Below are 20,726 nucleotides of genomic sequence, written 5' to 3' on the forward strand. Positions count from 1 at the left end.
TTGGAAGTAGTAGCACGCGAGTGCATAGTCGACGTGAACGGACCCTACAATAGCCAAATAACACCTTAGCTGGGCGTGGAGTAAGCTTCGATTACCGGTCATCGGAGCCTACGCAATCTACCCCGTAGCACATGAAAGAATTTATTCCAGCACTTTTCAAAATCGCGAAAATTTTCGCCAAAAATGCAAAGGGGTTAGCCTTGCTTTCTCTTCATTTTTGGAGCCGAAAATTTTGGGTCTCAGATTTGATTTGTACGACCCTTTCCTGACTAATCGGACCCTCAGGAACTCAGAAAATGCAGCGAAATGAGCGTAGGACCAACAGGAGAGAAACGGCGAGCAAAAAAGCACCTGCTGAAAAATGTCGAAATCACAGGTTTTCGTTTTTTGGCTGTAACTTATGATGCGTTGATCGCAGCGTATTGGGACTGCGCCCAATCGATTTCTCTCGCAAAATTACGTCGGTATAGTGCATGCAAGAATTCATTCCAGCACTTTTCAAAATCGCGAAATTTTTCGCCAAAAATGCAAAGGGGTTAGCCTTACTTTTTCTTCATTTTTGGAGCCGAAAATTTTTAGTCTCAGTTTCGATCTAAACGACCGTTTCCTGACTAATTGGACCCCCAGGAACTCAGAAAACGCAGCGAAAGGAGCGTGGGATCAATAGGAAAGAAGTTACGAAGGAAAATGCACCTGCTGAAAAATGTCGAAATCTGAGGTTCTGGTTTTTTGGCTGTAACTTTTTATCCGCTGCTCGCAGCGTATCAGGACTGCGCTAAATCGATTCGTCTCGCAAAATTGCGTCTGAATAGTGCCAGAAAAAATTTATTCCAGCACTTTTTAAATATTGATCCTTACGTAATATTTTTGATATGTTCTGATACTGAAAATATTTATTGCTATTCCAGGTACAACCCGAGGTGGTTATCGGTGGTTGTTCGAGGTGGTTAGCGATTGTTGGAGGTGGTCGGAGGTGGACGAGGAGGAGGACGAACTGCACTGAGTCTCAAAGCCCTGTTGACATAAAAGCAGCTATTCGATAGAAATTATAGTTTATAGTTTACACAGCCCATTGCATGATATTTCATTACAAATACATATGTTTCAATGTATTTAGGAATAATTTATCAGATATACGATAAAATTGATGCACCGGATCATCGTCGACTTTAACTTTTGAAATGTCCTACCATTTTCGAACACCTCCTACCTCCCCCTGCCACCTCCGACCATCAATGGCCACTTTCGACCACCCCCTATCACCTTCTGCCAGCGCCGACCACCTCCTACCATTTCCGAACACCTCTCACCATCCTATTTACCTATATTACCAGACTAGCTATGATATGAAAAGAGAAGAATTATTCATTTCGAAATGGGATTGTATTCAACACGCGCTCGATGTATTCCATAACATTAGTATTCATAATTATTCCAACAACTTTTCATTTGCTCTCTCGATCTTGAATTTTCATAGGCATAGAATCGAAACGTTGTTTTAGCTGGTCGCAAGTGAAGTATCTGCGTTGGGTAGAGGAGCAGAATTGTTTTTCGAAAAGTATTCGGATGGAAAAAAATTCAGAGTAACTGTAATACATCACGGATGCGCTAATTTTGAACGAGATGAAATGGATGCTTCGTATATGAGACGGTATTTAACGCTGCGTAGTGGTTTAAAGACCTAGAAAGGTGATAGGGAGAGAAAGAACGACGCTTCTTAACACTTCGAGTGTATTTTAACACACATTTGAAAGATACGAGCGAAATTTTTCATCATCCAACTGTCGCAGAACGGCAGCGTTATTAGCCGACCCGTTCACTGAAGAATATATCTTCAGTCAACGGCTGACCATCGAAGGGCCTGGCCGCTTGAGTCTGGAATCGGCAGGAGAGATAAAGTGCGTATTTCTTGTATGAAATGTGAAGCTAAAATCATTATACATCATATCATATCATCATACCTCATACATCGTACATCATACATCGTACATCATACATCATCATACATAGTATCAAAGTTCGAAACCATAGTTTGGATGTCGGACGTTCAGAAAGTGACGTCACCAATTCAAAATCAGCTAGCCGAATTCCTCAGTCTGGAAACAACCGCGCAGTAGAGCGGACGGATGAGAGTCGCGCTCCGCAAATTTCGAGTACCGGGTTCTCAACCTCTCGGATCCCGCGCTTCGGGTCCGCTACGTATTTCGAGTACCGGGTTCTCAACCTCCCGGATCCCGCGCTTCGGGTCCGCTACGCGGTGAAACTCGACTTCCAGGATAAGCGCTCCGTAGTTCCTGGTTCATGTTTACAATAAATTATTTCAATTCGTTTTTCGCGCAAGCCCAAATTCGGTAGCTGTCAGTCCGCCAATAAAATTTCTCGACTTCCAGAATAAGCGCTCCGTGGTTCCTGGTTCATGTTTACAATAAATTATTTCAATTCGTTTTTCGCGCAAGCCCAAATTCGGTAGCTGTCAGTCCGCCAATAAAATTTCTCGACTTCTAGAATAAGCGCTCCGTGGTTCCTGGTTCATGTTTACAATAAATTATTTCAATTCGTTTTTCGCGCAAGCCCGAATTCGGTAGCTGTCAGTCCGCCAATAAAATTTCTCGACTTCCAGGATAAGCGCTCCGTGGTTCCTGGTTCATGTTTACAATAAATTATTTCAATTCGTTTTTCGCGCAAGCCCGTATTCAGTAGCTGTCAGTCCGCCAATAAAATTTCTCGACTTCCAGAATAAGCGCTCCGTGGTTCCTGGTTCATGTTTACAATAAATTATTTCAATTCGTTTTTCGCGCAAGCCCAAATTCGGTAGCTGTCAGTCCGCCAATAAAATTTCTCGACTTCCAGGATAAGCGCTCCGTGGTTCCTGGTTCATGTTTACAACAAATTATTTCAATTCGTTTTTCGCGCAACCCCAAATTCGGTAGCTGTCAGTCCGCTAATAAAATTTCTCGACTTCCAGGATAAGCGCTCCGTGGTTCCTGGTTCATGTTTACAACAAATTATTTCAATTCGTTTTTCGCGCAACCCCAAATTCGGTAGCTGTCAGTCCGCTAATAAAATTTCTCGACTTCCAGGATAAGCGCTCCGTGGTTCCTGGTTCATGTTTACAACAAATTATTTCAATTCGTTTTTCGCGCAACCCCAAATTCGGTAGCTGTCAGTCCGCTAATAAAATTTCTCGACTTCCAGGATAAGCGCTCCGTGGTTCCTGGTTCATGTTTACAATAAATTATTTCAATTCGTTTTTCGCGCAAGACCATATTCAGTAGCTGTCAGTCCGCTAATAAAATTTCTCGACTTCCAGGATAAGCGCTCCGTGGTTCCTGGTTCATGTTTACAATAAATTATTTCAATTCGTTTTTCGCGCAAGACCATATTCAGTAGCTGTCAGTCCGCTAATAAAATTTCTCGACTTCCAGAATAAGCGCTCCGTGGTTCCTGGTTCATGTTTACAATAAATTATTTCAATTCGTTTTTCGCGCAAGCCCAAATTCGGTAGCTGTCAGTCCGCCAATAAAATTTCTCGACTTCTAGAATAAGCGCTCCGTGGTTCCTGGTTCATGTTTACAATAAATTATTTCAATTCGTTTTTCGCGCAAGCCCGAATTCGGTAGCTGTCAGTCCGCCAATAAAATTTCTCGACTTCCAGGATAAGCGCTCCGTGGTTCCTGGTTCATGTTTACAATAAATTATTTCAATTCGTTTTTCGCGCAAGCCCGTATTCAGTAGCTGTCAGTCCGCCAATAAAATTTCTCGACTTCCAGAATAAGCGCTCCGTGGTTCCTGGTTCATGTTTACAATAAATTATTTCAATTCGTTTTTCGCGCAAGACCATATTCAGTAGCTGTCAGTCCGCTAATAAAATTTCTCGACTTCCAGAATAAGCGCTCCGTGGTTCCTGGTTCATGTTTACAATAAATTATTTCAATTTGTTTTTCGCGCAAGACCATATTCAGTAGCTGTCAGTCCGCTAATAAAATTTCTCGACTTCCAGGATAAGCGCTCCGTGGTTCCTGGTTCATGTTTACAACAAATTATTTCAATTCGTTTTTCGCGCAACCCCAAATTCGGTAGCTGTCAGTCCGCTAATAAAATTTCTCGACTTCCAGGATAAGCGCTCCGTGGTTCCTGGTTCATGTTTACAATAAATTATTTCAATTCGTTTTTCGCGCAAGACCATATTCAGTAGCTGTCAGTCCGCTAATAAAATTTCTCGACTTCCAGAATAAGCGCTCCGTGGTTCCTGGTTCATGTTTACAATAAATTATTTCAATTCCTTTTTCGCGCAAGCCCAAATTCGGTAGCTGTCAGTGCGCTAATAAAATTCCTATAACTTTACAATCTTTTCATAATCTTTTTGGTAAAATATGTCGATAAAAAAATTATATCGAACCTTACACATTATTTTTGATTTGTTCTCACGCTGAAAATATTTATTAGTATTCGAGGTATAACTCGAGGTGGTTGGCGGTTTTCGTTGGAGGTAGTTAGGGGTGGTTGCGGGTAATCTCGGTGATTCAGGAGGAGGGGGACGAGGATTTGTGCTCGGTGAGTAAAACACTTTTATAATATTTCATGGCAATTGTAATTATATTTCATCTGAAATATTACAAACTTGTCACCTTTACAATAAATTATTTCAATTCATTTTTCGTGCAAGCACAAATTCAGTTGCTACGAATAAGCTTATACAATTTATTATATTATTAATTAATTATTCAATATTCTTATAATATTTGATGGCAATTGTAATTATATTTCATCTGAAATATTACAAACTTGTCACCTTTACAATAAATTATTTCAATTCATTTTTCGTGCAAGCACAAATTCAGTTGCTACGAATAAGCTTATACAATTTATTATAATATTAATTAATTATTTAATCAATTACTCAATTATATTAATCCTTACACAATATTTTCGATGTGTTCTTATACTGAAAATATTTATTACTATTCAAGGTATAACCTGAGGTGGTTGAAGGTGGTCGGAGGTGGACGAGGAGGAGGACGAGGAGGACGAGGATTTGTGCTGGGTGAGTAAAACACTTTTATAATATTTGATGGCAACTGTAATTACATTTCATCTGAAATATTACAAACTTGTCACGTTTACAATAAATTATTTCAATTCATTTTTCGTGCAAGCACATATTCAGTAGCTATGAATAATCTTGTACAATTTATTATATTATTAATTAATTGATTAATTACATTAATCCTTACACAATATTTTTGATGTATTCCTATACTAAAAACATTCATTACTATTCCAGGTATTACCCGAGGTGGTCGGAGGTGGACGAGGAGGAGGACGAGCTGGACGAGGAAGAGGACCAGGTGGACGAGGAGGAGGACAAGGTGGACGAGGAGGAGGCGGGGTGGGTCGTGGGAGAGGACTTCTCCTCTCCTCAGAGGACGGGAGGGGGAGGGGCAGGGAAGGGGGAGAGGTGGGCGGGCAGGGGGAAGGGAAGGGAAGGGATGGGGAGGGGGTGGGAGGGGGAGGGGGAGGGGGAGGGAGGGTGGGTGGGTGGGAGGGAGGGAGGGAGGGAGGGAGGGAGGGAGGGAGGGAGGGAGGGAGTGGACAACGGATGTTAGTACAAGTCCCCCACACGCCCACCCGCCCGCCCGGCCCTTCCCTTTCCCGCCCTCCCACCCACCCTCCCTCCCGGCCGCCCGCCCTCCCTCCCCCTCCCGCCCCCTCCCCTTCCCTTCCCATCCCTTCCCTGCCCTTCCCTTCCCCCTGCCCGCCCACCTCTCCCCCTTCCCTGCCCCTCCCCCTCCCCTCCTCTGAGGAGAGGAGAGGTCCTCTCCCACGACCCACCCCGCCTCCTCCTCGTCCACCTCGTCCTCCTCCTCGTCCACCTGGTCCTCTTCCTCGTCCAGCTCGTCCTCCTCCTCGTCCACCTCCGACCACCTCGGGTAATACTTGGAATAGTAATGAATGTTTTTAGTATAGAAATACATCAAAAATATTGTGTAAGGATTAATGTAATTAATCAATTAATTAATAATATAATAAATTGTACAAGAGTACTCATAGCTACTGAATATGTGCTTGCACGAAAAATGAATTGAAATAATTTATTGTAAACGTGACAAGTTTGTAATATTTCAGATGAAATGTAATTACAGTTGCCATCAAATATTATAAAAGTGTTTTACTCACCCAGCACAAATCCTCGTCCTCCTCGTCCTCCTCCTCGTCCTCCTCCTCGTCCACCTCTGACCACCTTCAACCACCTCAGGTTATACCTTGAATAGTAATAAATATTTTCAGTATAAGAACACATCGAAAATATTGTGTAAGGATTAATATAATTGAGTAATTGATTAAATAATTAATTAATAATATAATAAATTGTACAAGATTATTCATAGCTACTGAATATGTGCTTGCACGGAAAATGAATTGAAATAATTTATTGTAAACGTGACAAGTTTGTAATATTTCAGATGAAATGTAATTACAGTTGCCATCAAATATTATAAAAGTGTTTTACTCACCCAGCACAAATCCTCGTCCTCCTCGTCCTCCTCCTCGTCCACCTCCGACCACCTTCAACCACCTCAGGTTATACCTTGAATAGTAATAAATATTTTCAGTATAAGAACACATCGAAAATATTGTGTAAGGATTAGTATAATTGAGTAATTGATTAAATAATTAATTAATAATATAATAAATTGTATAAGCTTATTCGTAGCAACTGAATTTGTGCTTGCACGAAAAATGAATTGAAATAATTTATTGTAAAGGTGACAAGTTTGTAATATTTCAGATGAAATATAATTACAATTGCCATGAAATATTATAAAAGTGTTTTACTCACCGAGCACAAATCCTCGTCCCCCTCCTCCTGAATCACCGAGATTACCCGCAACCACCCCTAACTACCTCCAACGAAAACCGCCAACCACCTCGAGTTATACCTCGAATACTAATAAATATTTTCAGCGTGAGAACAAATCAAAAATAATGTGTAAGGTTTGATATAATTTTTTTATCGACATATTTTACCAAAAAGATTATGAAAAGATTGTAAAGTTATAGGAATTTTATTAGCGCACTGACAGCTACCGAATTTGGGCTTGCGCGAAAAAGGAATTGAAATAATTTATTGTAAACATGAACCAGGAACCACGGAGCGCTTATTCTGGAAGTCGAGAAATTTTATTAGCGGACTGACAGCTACTGAATATGGTCTTGCGCGAAAAACGAATTGAAATAATTTATTGTAAACATGAACCAGGAACCACGGAGCGCTTATCCTGGAAGTCGAGAAATTTTATTAGCGGACTGACAGCTACCGAATTTGGGGTTGCGCGAAAAACGAATTGAAATAATTTGTTGTAAACATGAACCAGGAACCACGGAGCGCTTATCCTGGAAGTCGAGAAATTTTATTAGCGGACTGACAGCTACTGAATATGGTCTTGCGCGAAAAACGAATTGAAATAATTTATTGTAAACATGAACCAGGAACCACGGAGCGCTTATTCTGGAAGTCGAGAAATTTTATTAGCGGACTGACAGCTACTGAATATGGTCTTGCGCGAAAAACGAATTGAAATAATTTATTGTAAACATGAACCAGGAACCACGGAGCGCTTATCCTGGAAGTCGAGAAATTTTATTAGCGGACTGACAGCTACTGAATATGGTCTTGCGCGAAAAACGAATTGAAATAATTTATTGTAAACATGAACCAGGAACCACGGAGCGCTTATCCTGGAAGTCGAGAAATTTTATTAGCGGACTGACAGCTACCGAATTTGGGGTTGCGCGAAAAACGAATTGAAATAATTTGTTGTAAACATGAACCAGGAACCACGGAGCGCTTATCCTGGAAGTCGAGAAATTTTATTAGCGGACTGACAGCTACCGAATTTGGGGTTGCGCGAAAAACGAATTGAAATAATTTGTTGTAAACATGAACCAGGAACCACGGAGCGCTTATCCTGGAAGTCGAGAAATTTTATTAGCGGACTGACAGCTACCGAATTTGGGGTTGCGCGAAAAACGAATTGAAATAATTTGTTGTAAACATGAACCAGGAACCACGGAGCGCTTATCCTGGAAGTCGAGAAATTTTATTGGCGGACTGACAGCTACCGAATTTGGGCTTGCGCGAAAAACGAATTGAAATAATTTATTGTAAACATGAACCAGGAACCACGGAGCGCTTATTCTGGAAGTCGAGAAATTTTATTGGCGGACTGACAGCTACTGAATACGGGCTTGCGCGAAAAACGAATTGAAATAATTTATTGTAAACATGAACCAGGAACCACGGAGCGCTTATCCTGGAAGTCGAGAAATTTTATTGGCGGACTGACAGCTACCGAATTCGGGCTTGCGCGAAAAACGAATTGAAATAATTTATTGTAAACATGAACCAGGAACCACGGAGCGCTTATTCTAGAAGTCGAGAAATTTTATTGGCGGACTGACAGCTACCGAATTTGGGCTTGCGCGAAAAACGAATTGAAATAATTTATTGTAAACATGAACCAGGAACCACGGAGCGCTTATTCTGGAAGTCGAGAAATTTTATTGGCGGACTGACAGCTACCGAATTTGGGCTTGCGCGAAAAACGAATTGAAATAATTTATTGTAAACATGAACCAGGAACTACGGAGCGCTTATCCTGGAAGTCGAGTTTCACCGCGTAGCGGACCCGAAGCGCGGGATCCGGGAGGTTGAGAACCCGGTACTCGAAATACGTAGCGGACCCGAAGCGCGGGATCCGAGAGGTTGAGAACCCGGTACTCGAAATTTGCGGAGCGCGACTCTCATCCGTCCGCTCTACTGCGCGGTTGTTTCCAGACTGAGGAATTCGGCTAGCTGATTTTGAATTGGTGACGTCACTTTCTGAACGTCCGACATCCAAACTATGGTTTCGAACTTTGATACTATGTATGATGATGTATGATGTACGATGTATGATGTACGATGTATGAGGTATGATGATATGATATGATGTATAATGATTTTAGCTTCACATTTCATACAAGAAATACGCACTTTATCTCTCCTGCCGATTCCAGACTCAAGCGGCCAGGCCCTTCGATGGTCAGCCGTTGACTGAAGATATATTCTTCAGTGAACGGGTCGGCTAATAACGCTGCCGTTCTGCGACAGTTGGATGATGAAAAATTTCGCTCGTATCTTTCAAATGTGTGTTAAAATACACTCGAAGTGTTAAGAAGCGTCGTTCTTTCTCTCCCTATCACCTTTCTAGGTCTTTAAACCACTACGCAGCGTTAAATACCGTCTCATATACGAAGCATCCATTTCATCTCGTTCAAAATTAGCGCATCCGTGATGTATTACAGTTACTCTGAATTTTTTTCCATCCGAATACTTTTCGAAAAACAATTCTGCTCCTCTACCCAACGCAGATACTTCACTTGCGACCAGCTAAAACAACGTTTCGATTCTATGCCTATGAAAATTCAAGATCGAGAGAGCAAATGAAAAGTTGTTGGAATAATTATGAATACTAATGTTATGGAATACATCGAGCGCGTGTTGAATACAATCCCATTTCGAAATGAATAATTCTTCTATTTTCATATTATAGACGTATTATTGTAGATAATATAATTTGTCGCGTGGAAAATTATAGAATTTATAGTATGCAAAACGTATTTATCGTAAATGGATCACATATATTAATATCGTCGTGGACCGCATATACAAATATACTTTTTGGTCTCCGCATTATTATTACATCTGATCTATTATTATTTATAATCTACGTATACATTCTTCTCTCAGATACTCATACTTTGATTGAATCACTGTTTTGCTACGAATTTTGGAAGAAATTTATTCTCATTATTAATTTTTTGTATCGCCGACAAGTCGGTAAGTACACACAGGCTAAGTACTGGCTTGTGCTTACCATTGCGAAAACTGTGTTACCGGGAAGTGAATGCAGCCAGCATCATGTCGAAATCGGTAACTCTTTGAGGTTCTGCAACTCTTATACCCTTGGATCATCTCAGGGGGCGCAAACGCACGACGATTTGCGGTTGTCACACCTAGGCTCATTAGGGCAAGTGGCTATATTCTTCGGTCAACGCTTTGACGAATCACTGAAATATATGTAGAACGTACATAACATACATTTCAGTGGGATGAATGAACTTCATACAGTAAAAACTTCCGCCGAAAGTGCTGGTAATTTTAAGTGAATTATTGCTGCTGCTGCTGCTACTTTTGCTGCCCATTAAATCCCTGCCGAACCAATAGAAAAGTTTCCCCAGTTGACGTCAGAATAGAACACCGACATATAGTATGGACTATGCAATCTCAACATGAAGGCCTTCGAAAAGTGTCCGCTAGATTTAGACAGAGAAAACAAGGTCGCGGTCAATTGCTTTCTCTCTCTATTATATTGCTAGCTCCTAATTGAAAAGAGACGGAGATTGACCGCCACCAGTAGCTATCTCTTTCTACCAGCTGGCCGTACTCTACCTGCGTAGTCCATACTATACTTCGAAGACTCCCGCTGAGCTTGGACATCATAGAAATATTATAGACGGAATACACCTTACTCTTTGACATACAACCATATGGAAAACAAAGTAGAAAAGTAATTCCTCTCTTGTAATTACGTACTCCATGGCTTACTTCAAAAACTCCCCAGAAGAATGACCACGGATGTTAGGTTACAAATGCGTTTAGGAACAGTCAACACGAACACCTTTTCGCGCGGATTTTAGCCAAAAAGTTCTCTAACAGAGTAACCTGTGAGTCGTGCGGATAGTAGACTATTAACCATTTGAAATATTTACATTGAACATTTTGGTATTTGAATTTTCCCAAAGCACAACTACAGCACATTCGATATTGTCATAAACAGGCATTAAAATGCCGAAGGTTAATACGCTATTCAATTACTTTACGTCACCCAAAACGGACAAGCGACTCGTCAAAGAAACGTCGAGTCCCCAACGAGAATCTCCCAAATCGAATGGCGATCAAAAAGGAAGAGGTGCGCGTGGTACGTAATTAGAATTTTTTTCATATTCAACTCATACATTTCTGCATGAAATTAAGGTTTACACGTATAAGTGACCCAACGTCAAAGAAGCATTGCAGAGAATTCATAGTAGTATTATGGTTGTAAGAATACGAAACTGAGGTTCCTTTGTGTAGCATCTCATTAGAGGGTATCCTGTAAGCAATAATCGATTCGAACGAAACGCTGAAAATGACATAAGGAACTGATTTACTTATGAGTGAAATCTACCGTGGAATACAGTAACAAGTGTCATGAATGTTGTCAGAAAACATGTTAAAATTTCTATATTTCAATAACCAGGAAATGACAAAGGATACTTTGGCTAGAGACCTAATGTCATGTACTGAGATATCAGACACATTTTCTTGGATTTGGTCATTAATAATAATATATCACGCATCGATTGCGAGTAGATATTGATCCTCAATAAAATATTGAAATGGAGGTTTCACTAATCACCACCAAACTATTGTATCTGTTTCTGTACTACACAAATATTTAGATTTAATTGTCGAATGTTTAATTCTCATTTATTACATATTTAAATTTGAAATTCATTTCTACCACCGCTAAACAGTCAAAATCTTTACATAGGTCTAAAAGCAGGTAAAGAAAATTCAAATAAAGAAAACAAAAGAAGAACTCCGACTAGCAGGCACCAAATCAAATCCTCAAGTGTGGCAACCAGAAAAAGATCTTCAAACAAGGAGACAGAAGAAGATGAGACCAGCCGGCCAAAGAGAAGACGATTGATAATACCATCTGACAACAGTGATGATTCAGGAGACGACTACAAACCTAGTGTGTGAACTATATTATTTTATTTTTTATATTGTTACAGTCAAAACCTACCTCCTCATCGAAGCATAAATCACTTTCTAATATTTCATTATTATTTTTCTAACTCATGATTTACAATACAGCTGAAGACGATGCTAGTTCTTCCGAATTTTCTGCCTCAGAAGCTGATAGTGAGTCTGAAGCTTTATCTTCTGGCGTTGAAAGTGATGAAGAAACTCCCAAGGTAACAGTAAATATCACTTATTATTTTATTTCTTCTATGAAAAAAAAAAGGCAGAATAACATTAGTCGTCGCGATCCACAGACAAGGGTACTTGTTGAGATAGTACACAATAAGGCAATTTTTTTTGTTTATTTCTTTCAATTGTGAACTATATAGTACTAAGAAACCACTTTTGAATGGGTTGTCATACGTCATCTGTTGTTCTTTGTTACAATTTAAATAATACTTTTACCTGATTGGAATGCTCTACACATCACTCGTTACTGTTTCCAGAAAAAAAGGAATATTGAACCAAAAAGCGCTGCGCCGAAAAAAAACAGTCGTGGAAAAACCCAGGCAAGCATTATATTTTAATTCTAAACTACTCAATAAGACGTTCTAAAATTCATCAATGGCTTGCAATTTTCAGTTGAGAGATGATATGGTTTATTCCGTGAAAATGCTGTAACAATGGTGAAATTGTGTTAATCGTTACTATCCTATGTTCTAGGTGAAATCTGAACTGAAAAATTCTGATCCCCCCAGTCAGACAACTGGTAACAGTTCAGTTAATACACAAGGTTGGAGTCATTTGAAATACGACTTCCTTCAGACGAATAAAATCAAAGATATACACCAAAGGCCTCCAAGCGATCCAAACTATGATCCAAGAACTCTTTACGTGCCACATTATTTCAAAATCAATCAGACTCCTGTAAATATACACATATGTATTTTTTATACTAAGAGCGCAGAAAACATCTTCACGTAAAATCTAATCAGTCTACTATCTTTTATAGGCTATGAAACAGTGGTGGGAAATGAAATGTAAGAATTTTGACTGTGTAATCTTTTTTAAAGTTGGGAAATTTTATGAGTTGTATCATATGGATGCAGTTACTGGTGTTAACGAACTTGGCCTATCATATATGCGTGTAAGTATTCCATAAATTACAAAATTCAAGAACGAGAATATTTATTTACAGCGACTAAGTTATTAACACGGAATCCTTAATTTTTACTTATTTTTATGCAGGGGGAATTTGCACATTCTGGCTTTCCAGAAATAGCATATAGTCGATTTGCATCAAGCTTGATAGAGAAGGGATACAAAGTAGCTAGAGTTGAACAAACCGAGAATCCAGAGATGATGTCAGCCAGAGTCAGTAAGAGTAAGTGTAACTATGCGTAATCTACCGAGGTAGTCATGAAATAAAAAACAACAGCTACATTATTAACTGCATCAATACGATAAATATTCACCATGCCAATTCTTACAGTGTCTCAAGTTACGAAGTTTGACAAAGTTGTGAAAAGAGAGATATGTCAAATTAGCAGTAAAGGTACGAGAGTATTCACTGCACAGGATAGCGAAACCTCTACTGCAAGTTCAACTTACTTGCTCTCAATAGTAGAAAAATTTAATCCATCAACACCCACGTCAATTTATGGTGTCTGCTTTATCGATACTTCAATTGGTGGTTTTCATCTTGGACAATTTGAAGATGATCGTCATAGTTCGAGGCTGTTGACGCTAGTTTCCCATTTTCCTCCGTCACAGGTAAAATAGTAATAGGTTTTAACAACAAGTTTATTAAAACTTCTTCAGAAAACGTAAATATGAATCATATACATTGTGTATACTGGGTATGTGTAATAAAGAGAAAATATGGACTCCTCAGGTTATTTATGAACGTGGTGGTATATCAGAGAGAACGAATAAAATATTGAATACCATGCTGGCTACTGCACTCAAGGAGCCACTGCAACGGGAGACGCAATTTTGGTCTGCTGCTACTACCCTCAAAGTGAGTTGATCAACTGGGAGAATCTGATCATTATTGTTCAAACTGAAAATAAAAAATATTTTATCATTCCAATCTCATTCAATATGCAATTGTCATATCTTAATTCCAGAAACTACACGAAGGAGAATATTTCAAATCAGAGTTTAATTCTGATTTTACCTGGCCAGAAGGTTTGAAGCCATATTTAAGTGATGGTAAGCGTGAAGAAAAAAATCCTCACCTATTGTGTCTCATTATCCGTTTAGATAACATTAATGACACTATTGAAGATAAATTATTTCTATTAAACAGGAGACAGTTTAGGACTCACTGCTGCTGATAATATGGAGCTAGCCATATCTGCATTGGGGGGATGTGTATTTCATCTAAAAGAATGTTTCATAGATCAGCAATTACTTGCCCAAGGACGTTTCGAATCTTGGATCCCTCCTGATCATGAGGATCGGCAAAGTTCAGGAAAATTTGCCAACAATATGGTAAGTTTTGAACATGCTCTAGAAGTAATTTGTGAATTACTACTAGTAATTACGGGAAACATGATGTGACAAACGTGCCTATAGAACCTTGACTTTATACGATGCAATAAAAATTCAAAATTACTCCTATACGGTTTGGAATTTTTTTTAACAGGTACTGGATGCCATTACAATAAATAATCTGAGAATCCTTGGAGGGCCTGGTTCGCTCATATCAATGTTGGATCATTGCTGCACCCCGTTTGGTAAACGGTAAGGATATCCTGAAAACAATTCTCGTTTCATGAAAATCAACCAGTCAATATAACTCACAGATTGTTACGCGAATGGATTTGCCGACCATCTTGCCGCAAATCTGAAATAATGCAACGGCAGCAAGCAGTTACCGAGCTAATTGATAAAATTGAAATTATGCAAAATGTTCGCGGCTCATTAGCTCCCCTCCCAGACCTTGAGAGATTACTGAGCAAGTATGTATATGAATTTGGTTTCCTTAAAATGCCGCTATAATAGACATGGTGTGTAATATATTTCCGATCTGCAGAATACATGCTCAAGGTAATTTTGCAAAGGGACAAAGTCATCCGGATGCAAGAGCTATCATGTATGAAAGTAAAACGTATTCTAAACGAAGAATCCTGGACTTTACAAACGCGCTTCATGGATTTGAGGAAGCTTCAAAAATTATAGATTCAATCGGTGGTATGGTCAGCTCAATATTAGTTAAATATTACCGGAAAATATGATTGAAACTTCCCTAATCTGTCATTGCAATCTACTCGTACAGACGTAAAATGCGATCTACTAAAACGGTGCATTAAGCACCATCCTGAGGGTGACTTTCCTGAATTGGAAGAGATGCTAAATTACTTCAAGGTTAGTAGATCTGGACATTTATAGGTAAATTTGAAATGACAGTCCCTGTAAACAGATGCATTTCGCGAGTGGAAGTTAGCTAAGTGTCTAGATACCAGAAGTATCCAGCATTGAATTAATGTTAAGCTATTGGTTTGTTTATCTTATTATCTGTAATATCAGAGTGCTTTTAATCAAGAAGAAGCAAAGAAAGAAGGATGTATTATACCTAAACCTGGAGTCGACTCAGAGTATGATGCAGTACTCGAAGAAGTGTCTGAAATAAAACGAGATCTAGAAAAATACTTGGAACAACAGAGAAAACATTTCGGAGTAAAGGTGAATTACTTCGGTACTGAGAAAAAACGTTTTCAAATTGAAGTTCCCGATTCCCAATTGAGGAAAGTTACCACAGATTATGAACTTCAGTCACAGCGCAAAGGTTTCAGACGCTATTACACTGCTGAAGCCAAAGTATGTATTAATCGATTGACCAATAGTTACAACTGAAAGTGTTTTGCTACTTTCAAATATTACACAGCGCTAGTCTTGATTCATAGCTATCATATATTATGTATTACACTGTCATAGGAGCTTTTGGAAAGACAGATTGCCGCAGAAACTAACAAAGACAAAGTGCTAAAAGATATAAGCAGAAGGATATTTGCTAAATTTAGCGAAAAATACGATGTATGGTGTTCGGCTGTCTACCAATTGGCTACACTAGACGTCCTCACTGCATTTGCTGAATATTCCCAAAGCGCCGAGATGTCTGTCCCTGTAATAGAAGATCTTATGAGTGAAAAAAGCGTATGTACTCTATTATGACTAAGTATTTCACTATCATCATAAAAATTCGTGCCTTACCTAAATTCAAATAATTCTGAAGGACCCTTAACGTTCAACATTAATATACGTTCAAGCTATTAAGAATACTACACGAAATTCGCTTACTATGACCTACTTCTAAATCCCTCAGGCTTTTATTGACATAAGAGATGGGAGGCATCCGTGTGTTACATCTGACGACTTTATACCAAATGACACTTTATTGGGAACAGAAGATTCCGCGTCACTTGTCATTCTAACTGGGCCTAATATGGGAGGAAAGTCAACTGTAATGCGTCAAGTTGGTCTCCTTACAATCATGGCCCAAATTGTAAGTCAGATATTAAATACAATGATTCGCTTTGAGTGATATCCAGCTTCTGCTTACAAATAGAGATTAAGGATAAACTAATATAATTATTTTGATCCCTGTACACAGGGTTGTCATATTCCCGCAAGTTCATGCCGATTGACATTAGTCGATCGTATTTTCACTCGTTTGGGTGCCAATGATGATATATTAACTGGGCAAAGTACTTTCTTTGTGGAGTTGAGCGAAACTGCAACTATACTTCAGCACGCAACACCAAACTCACTGGTTCTGGTGGATGAATTAGGTAATATAATGAAGCTTTACATCATGAATTTTTCTTATAACTCTACCACCCACTGTTCAGTTTCAATATCGTACATTTTATTGATATCATAACAGGACGAGGCACCTCAACTTACGACGGAACAGCAATTGCAGCTTCGGTTGTCGGCGCTCTGAAGGAACGGAAGTGTCGCACCCTATTTTCAACTCACTATCATGCCTTGGTAGAAGACTATAAATTGGACAAGAACGTTAGCTTGAGCCACATGGTAATTAAATTCACTGGCGATATTTGTCTTACTCAGAAATTAATTTTAAATCGGTACACAACTCATAAGCATGCAACTTTTTGTACAGACATGCAACTTCACAAACATATCATTATTTTCCAGGCGTGTATGGTAGAAACTGAGGAGGAAGAAGAGGTTTCACAGGAAACAGTAACGTTTTTGTACAAACTGAGCAAAGGTGCATGTCCAAAGTCTTACGGTTTCAATGCAGCTCGTTTGGCTGGAATTTCATCAAAAATCACTCTAAAAGCTCATGAGATAGCCAGCAAGTTGGAAAATGAAGTTAACCAGAGGCACTTCCTTGTTGCTCTATTTAAGGGCAAAAGTGACCTAAAAACCCTTCTTGCAGCTTTAAAGTAACGGCTTGATGCTTCGTTTCAAAATATAATCAATAGTTGGCCCAACGGATTTCGTTGCTACCGTCAGTATTAAGTATCAAATATTTGTAGTTATTTGAAATCAATATATATATGTTAACTACGTGCACTCAATTTCAAATAATGACTATGTCACACTTCGAACATTCTAGTGCCAATATCATTCAATATAAATCTAAAACACTTCACGCCTACAACATCTTGTACAAATTTTGTAAACTTACATTCATGGTTTAAGTTTCTTGAATATAATTAATAGATGCGGTTTTTGTACGTTTTAAGTTGAACTTTAACATTTTTGATATGCTCGTCCTCAAAGTTTGTTGATCGAACTATTTTCACGTACCATTTCGTACAAAATTGAATATTTGATATTTTCTATCTTGTTTTACTGCCAATATTGTGTACAAGTGGAAAATTGTATGCCGAGACCTAAGTCACATTTTCCGCAATACAATTTCCCATATTTAATGGTAGAAACCAGTTTCGATTTAAAAAAAAATAGAAATTGATTAATCAAAAAACCAAAAAATACCAGCACGCCAAACATGATATACTTCAATTATGTAATAGTAATGTCTTCTGATAAAGTACAAAATAAGAAATCTTCTCCTTAGTTTACAATTATTACTGAATTCTACAAGTCGTGTTTCTTTTGTTTCTACGATATATTATTTTCGTAAGCTTCTAATAAAAATGTGTTATTTCTTGGTATTTGACTCATGCTTTCTTTATGTGCTTACACTTACATTCCTGTATAAACCGAAAACAATCCTTACCAAACGTTTGCGTTGGTTTCTATTATACTTATACAAAAAGGAATCATTTATGTTGTTTTTACAAAATGTTTATTTGAGGCCAAAAGTACAAAAAGGTATTTTCATGGAAATGCGGTAGGTTACAAACTGTAGTTTTTTTTTTCTTTCTACTCAAAATCGAACAATCACGTAAACACCCTATTTGTGAAAAGGGGATACAATCTTATAGACTGAAATAAATATAAAGATTACATTGTGTAATGATAGCGATGCCGGAGCAAAAACTATGCAGCTAATATTCAAGTTATCATATTTTTACTTCTCCTTTTACTTCCATTATTTTTTCCGAGAGTTTTTCTTTTTATTAGTACTTAGTAGTAATGATTTATAACCAAATATATAGGAATATTATATGAGTATTAAAAATGCGGCTTTTTAAAGCTTATATTCGCATTAGAAATATTATCGATTCTGTGATTTACGCAAAAGTGAAAAGGCACAAAATTAAGAAAGCACTTTTTTTGATATACATATAGTGTAACTTTTTATTTTCGAGAAAGAACTATCTAATTTACAATTTAGGTTCGCTAAAATCAATCATAGTTTGCTAAGTATTGATTATGCCGTTTTATTACGAACCGTCATTCATATTGTTTCTTAGAGTTGATTTTTTTCGTTCTTCTATAAATTTATTTAATCATTGTGGAGATCCTAATGCTAAAGATAGCTCCATAAATGCAATTAACCTGATTGATCGAATACAAATCAAAGAATTATACTGATTCATTATTACTTCCATTGTTCATTATTTAAATACGGTTATTACGTGTGAACAATATCCTCGAATTAATAAAGTTTGATTAATAATAATAATAATAATAATAGTAATAATAATAATAATAAAAAGTCAGTCAGTGAGGTTTTCGGATTTGGAAGTAACGACAGTATCAAAGTGCTGTTGGATAATTAAGTCCATCGACGATGTCTACCAGAGACCTGAAGAATAGCCCCCTGGAGGCACGCGAGTACGTGGCTGTCCTGCTGGGGCTGGTGGTGATGCTGAGCCAGTAGATGATCCGTTTACTTTCTCAGAGACATTGCCATTTCCATTTTGCACCGGAGCGCTGTTGTTCTCTGTGTTTCCTGTGTATCCTGTACCAGTTACGGGGTTGCCATCTATAGAGAGATATCATCGAACGATTTTAGCAACATAAATTTGACCGAACTTGAATAATCATTCAACATTCATTTTTCTTTTGCACAATTAGCCCTCTGGCACGTTACCTTCAAAAAAATTGGCGTCGAACCTTGAAACTGTCATTTGTTAATCGGTCATTATCAATTTCTTAATTTTGCTTTCTCATCTTAATTATAATAATATCAGTTGTCAGGCAATGAATAAAAAAAGTTAATTACTCTATTGAATATATATATATATAATTATACATGTATATATGCGCTGTTCTTGACCTAGCAATACATGTTTGAGACATCAAAATTTATCACGATATCTTATCCTTGCTTGCTCTGAAGGTCGTCTTAGAAAAAAAATTACGTTATTATAAATGAGCAGTTCACAATTGGAATTACTATTAGTGTACGAGTCACTATAAAAATCTTGTGATTTAGATTGATATTGAGACATGCAGCTTATTCAAAATTGTACAAGTCCGGTAAATGAGAACGTTACAGGTACATAAATGGTACATACGCATTCACAGTGACTACCTGGAGGCTACTTCGTGAATTTGAAAATGATCATACATGTGTTGTAATTAAAATCTATTCAGATTTACTTTTGCTGTTTCATCACAGCAATAGAAATTAGAAAATTCGAGAAGAGATTTAAACACTGTTGCAATAATTTAGCTATTGCTAAACGTTAACCAGCTACGTCCGAAACATTCATTTGTATCGCATGCTCACAAAGAAATAAGGAAAGGAAGGGATAGAGTACATTCTAGACACGTTATAAACAATTCTAAAACTACTTACCGCTCTAACAAGGTACAATGCTGAACTCTATCGTTTGACGATAAATAATTTAAATAAATTCATGCTCAATTAATATTATCTTATTCTTCACTATGATTTAAGCGGATGAGAAAGTATGCAGAAACTTGAGATCAAAGCTTCGCTATGCAACGTGAAAAAATAAACACAAAGAAGATTAGTCAAATTTCATATGCTCAAAAACATATACGTATAGATACTTAACACGTACGGTAATTTATTTAGCGTTGTTTGCCAACTTCTAGAAGAATAACAGAACAGGTTAAATTATCATTCTGCAAATAAATGCCCACACATCATTTATACTGTTACAGCAGCGCAAATTTGGTATCAACATCTGAATCATTGTCTCCACCACTTGAAGAATTAATCCAAAACTGATTGCCACTACTGATTGCCGTCATGAAACAAACTGCACATGCTTATCTCGGCATGAAAAACAGTTCAGTATCATTGGTCGAAGACTTATTTCCATTTTTAAATTGTTAAAATACTAGGTAAGTTACTACTAGAAATTTACTTTATATACCATTGCACAACAAATTTGGGTATCTACGGCTAAACTATAAGTTGTAGATACTTCTTCGTCAAGACGATAAATTGCATTCAACTATTGAAACGTATCACAAGAACAGAGCAACAAAAATAAAGGGGGTAAATAGTAGAAACAGTGATGCG

General features: G+C 38.0%; 2 protein-coding genes across 8 annotated transcripts in view; one reads left to right on the plus strand and one right to left on the minus strand.

Annotated features, from left to right (window-relative positions):
• Positions 1-10,723: 10,723 nt before the first annotated feature.
• LOC124302954 (probable DNA mismatch repair protein Msh6) lies at positions 10,724-17,984 on the plus strand. The gene is made up of 21 exons (XM_046759560.1): positions 10,724-11,024; positions 11,640-11,846; positions 11,969-12,069; positions 12,343-12,405; positions 12,560-12,763; positions 12,849-12,983; positions 13,085-13,220; positions 13,329-13,609; positions 13,731-13,856; positions 13,966-14,050; positions 14,148-14,332; positions 14,487-14,584; positions 14,647-14,802; positions 14,877-15,034; positions 15,120-15,208; positions 15,371-15,661; positions 15,779-15,997; positions 16,167-16,346; positions 16,455-16,632; positions 16,728-16,879; positions 17,003-17,984. Exons 1-21 carry the CDS (start codon positions 10,892-10,894, stop codon positions 17,258-17,260), a joined length of 3,435 nt encoding a protein of 1,144 aa, XP_046615516.1. The 5' UTR covers positions 10,724-10,891; the 3' UTR covers positions 17,261-17,984.
• A 124-nt stretch (positions 17,985-18,108) lies between these two features.
• The window catches only part of LOC124302963 (microtubule-associated protein Jupiter-like), a 58,758-nt gene continuing 56,140 nt past the window's right edge, over positions 18,109-20,726 (minus strand). For all 7 annotated transcript variants that reach the window (XM_046759582.1, XM_046759584.1, XM_046759583.1 and 4 more), the window contains one exon: positions 18,109-19,211. In XM_046759582.1, the coding sequence (XP_046615538.1) occupies positions 19,021-19,211 (191 nt within the window). In that variant the 3' untranslated portion in view covers positions 18,109-19,020. The remainder of the gene's footprint in view (positions 19,212-20,726) is intronic.

The sequence above is a fragment of the Neodiprion virginianus genome, chromosome 4 (genome assembly GCF_021901495.1).
Source record: "Neodiprion virginianus isolate iyNeoVirg1 chromosome 4, iyNeoVirg1.1, whole genome shotgun sequence".
NCBI classification, from domain to species: domain Eukaryota; kingdom Metazoa; phylum Arthropoda; class Insecta; order Hymenoptera; family Diprionidae; genus Neodiprion; species Neodiprion virginianus.